At 43.4% G+C, this 8,099-nt stretch overlaps 1 protein-coding gene across 1 annotated transcript; it reads right to left on the reverse strand.

Moving 5' to 3' along the window:
- Positions 1–3,537: 3,537 nt before the first annotated feature.
- LOC148183285 (uncharacterized) lies at positions 3,538–7,702 on the reverse strand. Its single transcript, XM_088061382.1, has 2 exons — positions 6,656–7,702; positions 3,538–5,166 (listed from the first exon to the last, which is right to left on the reverse strand). The coding sequence occupies exons 1-2, from the start codon at positions 7,700–7,702 to the stop codon at positions 3,577–3,579; spliced, it is 2,637 nt and encodes an 878-aa protein (XP_087917508.1). The 3' UTR covers positions 3,538–3,576.
- Between the last annotated feature and the right edge of the window lie 397 nt (positions 7,703–8,099).

Genomic DNA, 8,099 nt, shown 5'->3' on the forward strand with positions numbered 1-8,099 from the left:
AAAAAACAAAACATTTTTAAAGCATATTCAAAGTCAGTGGGTGTCTGCCGGAGACTAACCAGATGTCAGGAAGGTTTCCTCTCCCTCTTTCCAGCAGCGTCTTCTTTTGGAAACGACTGCCACTTGTTTTTCATCCCCTTCTGCTGGAGCTGGGTTTTTGGAAACGAAAGGTTTTACCCCCTTTTGGGGTAACCAACGCGGGCCTGCGAGGGTGGATACACACGTAGCCATGCCCCCAAGTGACAAGTTCATAGGGGCTCTTGGTCTGCCAGGTTTCTGAGTCCCTGATTAAGACCTGTGGACGTTGTGACAACTTAAATTGATCACCGCTGTTAAAATGCCGAACCACTGGAGGATTCATGTTTTCAAATGAACAGTTCAGGAAATTGATAGTAAACATGGCTTTGCAGAGCTTTTTTTGTGGTGACATACACGCTGTTGCACTGTTCTGCCTGGCCAGGACTTATTTGAGTGTCTGGTGGGTACGCTCAATCACAGCTTGACCTGTGGGGGAATGTGGGATGCCAGTCTTATGTTCCACCCGCCACTGCTGGACAAACTCTAGGAACTCCTTGGATTTATACACCAGGCCATTGTCAGTCTTAATTTCCCTAGGGATCCCTAGCACTGAAACACCCTGTACCAGGTGCTGTTTGGCATGCACAGCCTTTTCCCCTGCATGGGCAGCAGCATAAACCGCACCTGAGTATGTGTCAATGCTCACATGGACATACCTGAGGCGACCAAAACTGGACATGTGTGTCATGTCTGTCTGCCACACTTGGCAGCTCCCAAGGCCTTGGGGGTTAACCCCTACACCTAGCGATGGCATGGCCTGGAGCTGGCAACTGGGACAGGTGGCCACAATGGCTCGAGCCTGACTCCGTGTTAGTTGTAACTGATGGATCAGACCCGGCACATTCTGATGGTATTGCTGGTGGCTCAGCCTAGCCTGCTGGAAGATGTCTGGAAGACATACCCTTTCCGCTGGGGTGGCAAGGGAGTCAGCTTTACAGTTCCCTTCTGTGATTTCGCCTGGCAAATCAGTATGTGACCTCAAATGTATCACAGAGAACAGATGCTCTCGAGTTGAAACTAAATAAATTAGTTTTGAGAGCAACCTAAAGAGATGCTCGTCCTCGATGTCTTTGAGAACTGCCTGCTCTGGCCTGGACACTACCCCCGCCACGTAGGCTGAGTCCGTGACCAAATTGATTGGCTCCACAAACTTCTCGAAGGCTCTGATGGCTGCAACCAGTTCGGCTAACTGGGGTGACCCCTCCACAAACTCAACATCAGCTTCCCAATGCTGAGTCTGGGGATCTCTCCAAGTCATCGCCGAGTTGTGGGACGCCCCAGACACATCAGTGAACACTTTGAGCGGCCTACAGCTTTTTTCTCATGAGGAATGAGGTGGAATTCCTCATGAAACAATTTGTGTGATGAGGCATGGACTGATATTTGTCCACTGTAACTGTCCAGAGTTATCTGGAGGTTAACATTCCTCTGAAGCAGGTGCTCGAACATCTCCTTGGTCAATTTCTAAGGAGAGTGCTTTCCCTCTTCAGAAAATTTGACTGGGAGGTGAATACACACAAAGTCACAACCAGCCAGTTCCCACAACCTTACCCTGGCCTTTCAGATCAGCTGAACCATCAGCTCTTGTGGCTTAGTGATAGTTTTGGATCCTTGGTGGAAGAAGAAAACCCACTCTATGATTAAGAGTGAATGTCTCTGCCCTTCGATCTATTGGAATATCAACCCATGTAAGTGTGGTAGTTTCCCCAGGATAATGAATTTCAAAGGCAGCTCAGGCTTATAGCGATGAGCCTGTCTATCAGTCAGAGCCCTTTGTGCTTTTTCAATTGCAGTTTTTGCCTCTGGGGTCAGTTCCCTGGGAGAAAGCAACTCTCTCTCCCACTTCAATAAATTGAGCAGGGGATCCAGGTCCTCATTACTGAGACCTAGCCACGGTCTGATCCAGTTCAAAGACCCGCACAGGGAATGGAGATCCTCTAGGGTTTTGGGATCACTAACAATTTCTAATTTCTGCGGAACAACTGTCTGAGCAGTGATCTCCAGGCCCAGGTATTTCCAAGGTGGGATCCTTTGAACTTGGTCTTCCTGCAGTTGGAATCCAGCAGAGGTTAAAACTTTAACCACTAGGTCAAGTGTGTGTTGGAGTATAGTGTCATTGGGAGTGCACACAAGCACATTATCCATGTAGTGTAAGATGATGGCTTCCCTTTTTACGGTGTGCACTGGGGACAGCAATGAAGCTACATACCACTAGCAGATGGAAGGAGTGTGTTTCGTTCCCTGAGGTAAAACCTTCCAGTGGTACCATTTCATTGGGACCTCCCGGTTTATTGTAGGAACTGAGAAAGCAAACCGAGGCACATCTGCTGGGTGTAGGTGAATTTGGAAGAAACGGTGTTTGATGTCTAGGACTACCAATTGCCAATTTTGTGGGAGCATTGTTGGGGAGGGCATTGTCACGATCCACAAGGTGGGACTCGTGATGTGGTTCTTTTAGTTGGTCTTAGAGTACAAAAGATTATCAGCAAACCAAGGACTTAAACAACAAAACACACTTTATTGAGTGCTCATCAGCACTAATATGCGATAGAGAGAAAAAAGGAGAAAGCAAAGCATAAGGAAAAGAGAGTAAGGGGATTATAGCTACCAACGTCGAAGTCCACTCAGCTGTCCAACGACGCAGAGTCTTCTGTCCCTTGGGGAGATCTCAAAGGAAGGTAAGTTTGGGGTATAATTTTATAGTCTTTTGCAAAGCGAGGGGCGCAGGGCCAAAACCAGATGAGATTGATGATCATTGTGATGAATTCCATTGCGCGGGGAGCAGGTGTAGGGTACAGGGCGATCCATGCCTTGCAAGTCTTTGCTCACCAGCAGGAACGAGGGCAAGGTGTTGTGGAAAACCCATTGCACAGGGTACCACGCACAAACCTCTGCTCACCAGCAGGAATGAGAGCCATGAGTCGTGGAAAACCCGTTGTGTAGGTTACCAAGCCTCTGCTCACCAGCAGGAACGAGAGCAGTGTACCGTGCAACCACCTGTAAACAATCACTTAGCAAACATCCATCTCAGCTAGGCCCAAACCCCCAAACCAAGTCCCTTGTGATATTCAGGGTCTCAGTCTCTGTCCTTGAGACAGTTGTGAGACAGATGAGGGAATCTTCGGACCATCTCTTACACCACCCCGTGGCTCACAATCGTCGAGGTCTTTCTGCACGATGTTGTAGTGCTGCTGCAAAGTTCTTCGTTGAAGTCTTCAGGACTCATTACAGTTGGTAGTATATCCCGGAAAAAACAGAGACAGGTAGTAGGGAAAAGATAAGGGACAGAAAAAGGAAAAAGAAAAAACAAAAACAATAAAAAAATCAATATATTGATTTCAAAGGAAAAACTAATCCATATATATAATTTCAACTAAGACTTACATATTGGTTTCTTATCTTAAAACAAACAATAAATTATATTCTAAAATACAACATGATAAAATGATTAACCTCATAGTCACAATGGCAAATTATTTATTGTAGTGCCTGCATAATTCATCGAGTATCGATAACCTTAGGGGTATCAGCAACATGTAAAGTACCAATCATATTGTGTGCATCCATTATGGAAGTCAATTGTGTCAACCGCTTCATCATTCTCCAATTCAGGATGTACAAAATTGCTGATAAAACAAAACCAAGTAAAACTAAAACCAAGAGGACGATGATGGGATGACACAATTTGTTCAGAACACCTGTAGCAGTTGGTGACCACCCAAAAAGAGTGTCCCACCACTCGTGTTCAGCATCTTTCCTTACTCTTTCCAAAACACGATGTATTCCTTTCACATTGTGGTGAACCGTAACTAAGGTCTTTTGTCCATCCTTTTTGAGCTTTTCCAAAATTTCGATTAAATCCTGGTGAAACAACAATTGCCTCACCAGAGTAAAGTTCATTCCAATTGGAGCAGGCACTAAATGATGAATCAAAGTGTAATTATACTGCAAAAGATAATATGAAGTAACTGGAGTTAAATAAGAAAAGTCACATCCTACAATCTCAGTAAAATTGCATACACAAAAATTTGAATGATTCTTAGTATCCACTACTATGTTTTCTACAAGCATACTATCACAAGCAGTTCTCAAGCATACACATCCATTGCCTACATACACAAGCACTGTTTCAGAAGTGTCATTAGGATGGATTTCAAAATGACAGATACTCTGTTCTGTGTCTAAACAAATGTCTTGAGCTTTGATTTCATTACTTTCACAGATAAACCCTTGTTGTTCCCGGACAATACAATTTTCTAAACCAACAGTTTGCCATTTCCCACCAATCTGACGGGCCCATTCCCTATGCTCTAAAGGATAGAGAACAGCTCCATCATGATTCAGCCCCAATGCAATGATAGGAAAGATTGAATGTACTGAAGCATTACGTATTGTCAACACAAAAGCTGTGGCTGTGTTTGTGGTGGGATCGTAGGTAAAATTCACCAGATTCCACCAAGATTGAAATTCCTTTTCAAAATCATTGGCATTGTCCCAGACTATTTTCCGAATTTCAGTGGGAAAGGTGCCTTCTTCACCCTCTCTGATAATTGATGCAGCAACTGACTGCATCCACAACTGGGCTTGAATACAGCTAAGAGCCAAAGAAACATTGTTTTGGGTAGCACAAAGTGCATCAATTATTAATTTGTGATCATCTACATTTACCCTTTCCCAATTTGGTAATATGTTTGATAGCAACCACTGTTGGGTTCCCAAAGCTGTTAAAGATGACCTCAGTGGTTGTTGTATTTTGGTCAAATCTTTAGTTGCAACAGCCAATTTATTCATCAATACTTCTGAATCAATACTATTCAAAATTCCTAGTCCTGATCCCGCAACACCGGTTATCTCTCTTGTCATCCGTTTGTGAAAAGAATTTCGCTTTCGCAACCAGGTTGTCCACCCCTCAAAGGAAGTTTGCAAAAAAGATGAACAAGCTGGCTGAATCTCTGAGACATTGTTTTGTATTAGTAATTTGACTTGTTTGATAGACCATGCTGGATTAAATAGCATTTGTTGTTGGCCAGTTTTCCTGATTATATAGGGTCCAATTTCAGAAATTTTTGGAGTCAATCTAATTGGTGGCTGTGTGGTAGGTATTACAACCTGAACATTAAGCTCTCCCCAATATTTGGTATTGTTTTTACCACACACAACTTTGGAGGACAATTGTACAGCTGTTAAATTCAGCCAACAATCTTGATTCCGAGTTTCACAAGATATAACCTGGCCATGAGATCCAGCGACTTGACTGTGTACAGGCTCAGAGTGGGATCCGGTACTCAGTCTGCAGCGTATTGAAACATCATCACCTTGAGTTAACAGAAAAGAAGGAAAACATTAGCTTTGTCATTTAGCACAAAAAGGGGTGTTCACACCATGGTATGTGATTATTACACTAAATATAGGCTTTGCTTACAGCATTTATTTTAAATCTATAAGTTCATGGTTTATCTGATCTTGATGTCCCTCGGTGTTCTTCTGTAGAAAATAAACAAAACAGAGTCTGCCACATAGGGGCAGGAGATTAAAACGATGGAATTATCCAGTGGGTGTTTATCCAATGCTCTTTCCCGAAGGCATCGGAGGCTACCCATGCATATTCTCCTGTAGTTCTTTTAAAAGTTTCAGTTTGGACTAACCAAGATATAATCCCCACTCTTACCAGCAGAAGGCGTAGAATTTCTTGCCACTTTTCCTTTTGCCATACTGGAATTCTGTTTACTTCCCAATCCTTTTGTTGCCAAAAAGGAAGCCACTCAGTATATCCCTTGAACATAGCATAGGAGTTAGTATAGATACAGACAGGAGAGGTATTCTGTGCCTCATGTTGGAAAACACTCCAAACAGCTATCAGCTCTGCAGCCTGAGTGCTGCTTGCTTCCTCAGTAACGATTTGTTCAGCAGAGGAAAGGTGGAGGGCTACTGCCCCACACCTCCACACCTCTCCCTCTCGTTTGGCAGAGGTATCAGTGAACCAAGAGTTTGCTGATTGTTTTTGCTCACTGTCCAGAACCTGTGAGTGGTGTTGCTTTGGCCCACTGCCCAGAATCAGTTGAGGGCGAGGTGGAGCGCTTGGTACAATGGGGCTGGAATCCTGCCACTGAGAGACCAATTTACTTAATTTTTCAAGCGGCAGGTTAACCATTAAACCCTTCGGTACCCCTTTCTTCACCCCCAAGTTCCACCAATACTGTAAGCTAGAAATCAGCCTACCCTTTTCTGTTTTTATGTTAAGAGGGGTTTCTTTAATTATCAGGTCAGGTTTGTCATGGCTGCTACTTAAGCTCTCAGTTTTTGGTATCACCTGATTTTTTACAGCTCCTTCTGTTATTGAGAAAATGTTAGAGTAATGTTCAATCTGGGCATACCACTTTCTCACTGAGGCCCTCTGGGTCACCCCATCAGGGTGGAAAGTCCCAGTAGTGACTGTCTTAGTAATTTCAAAAGGGCCTTTTAATGCAATTGGTTGTTGTTGTGCAATTTTTTCTACTTCTATGAGAGCTGGATTAACTACAAACCATCCCTTTTCCCAGGTAGTGTACCTCTTTTCAGCATATTTATTTTTTATTACTTCTTTTTCATCTCCTCCCACAAGGATATCATCTATGGTTTTTTGGAGGAGAATTGCTGTAGGTTTCAGTGATTCTGGAAGACCACAAATTAAAGGGGTCATAATTTCAGCTTTCACAGGTAACAACATTGGTGATTCAGAACCAACAATTAATTTTTTTTCATAAATCAGTTGTAGACAAGCTGCCTTATGAATGTTTTCTAGAATTTGATCTGGGGAGCTGGTCAGAGCTACAGGATCTCCCCTTTCCAGGGGGTTAAGTCCCCCTGCCCAATATGCAGCTCGCTGTGTTAGGGACCATGGGTTGTGGTTATCTCCTGTTGTTAAGAAAACACCATGTCCCCAATAACCACTTGCTTCTTGTTCAGATAATCGAATTTGATCTCCCCCTGTGAGAGACACTCGGAATACATATTCTGTCTCTGACTCGTGAGGGAGACGCCCGTACTCCTTTTTCAACTTAGCCAATTCAGTAGCAGTGTACGGGATTTCTTTAATGGCTACATGTGGATCAAGATCTTCATCATTGATATAATTATATTCTGTTTTAATCAAAGGTCTTATTTGGGAGCAACAGTTTTCACCACAATTTTTTACCAAATGTAATTCTGTTTGAGAATATATGTGATTTATCTGAGGAGTTTCTTTTTCCAATGACTCCTTAAAGGAGCCAGCATACTGTGAATTTTTGGCACACTTCTCACTCAGAGCAGTTCGTAACAAATGATTTTCATTTTGCAAACTTTCAACTAAATTTTGTAGGGATTCAATAATCGCATTTTCTTCCTGCCTTCGTCTCGTGCAAGCCTCTACAGCTGACGTAAGGCAAGCTCCCAATACAGAACAAATTATGGTTTTATTTCGGCCAAATTTGAACTTTGCCTCATGTTGCAGGGAGCAAATTCTATCAGTTACATTTTCCAGGTTGAACCAATTATTTTGAGCCCATTCTTCCCCGGCTGGGGAGGGCTTAGCATTGTGTTTTGCTAACAAAGCAATGAATGCAGCTTTATCTTTTATACTAGAGTTTTCAGAGTGTTCACTCATCTTTGTGTGTGAAGGGTCCAGTACCACTACAGGGAGGTAAAACTTAAGTTACGCACAGACGCAGCCTTTGCCACGTCACCCTTCGCGTCCCTGTATGGATGAAGAGACCAAATCTGCTTGGGAGGCACCCCTTTATGTTAAAATTCAAGTTGTCTCTTCACTACACCAAGCAGTCAAAATTCATCAAAAACACAAAACAGTACACAGAACCACTACAGGGAGGTAAAACTCAGTCACACTACATCAGACGCAGCCAACGCTGCGTTCCCCCCTGCCGTGGGTGGAGAGACCAAATCTGCTTGGGAGGCACCCCTTTATCTTAAAATTCAGGTTGTCTCTCCGCTACACCAAGCAGTCAGCATATAAAAAACCAGTAAGTCCCACCTTTTGTACTCAA

This window comes from Pseudopodoces humilis, chromosome 12 (genome assembly GCF_049639895.1).
Source record: "Pseudopodoces humilis isolate 2021_Gansu_Grassland_sample_001 chromosome 12, ASM4963989v1, whole genome shotgun sequence".
NCBI lineage: Eukaryota > Metazoa > Chordata > Aves > Passeriformes > Paridae > Pseudopodoces > Pseudopodoces humilis.

What these genes read in the sequence shown, in the direction of transcription:
- LOC148183285 (XM_088061382.1), bottom strand. Translation starts at nt 7,702, where the DNA reads ATGAGTGAACACTCTGAAAACTCTAGTATAAAAGATAAAGCTGCATTC. An exon ending in TGGGAGGAGATGAAAAAGAA is followed by an intron (nt 5,167 to 6,655) that starts GTAATAAAAAAT and finishes CCTACCACACAG; the next exon opens with CCACCAATTAGATTGACTCC.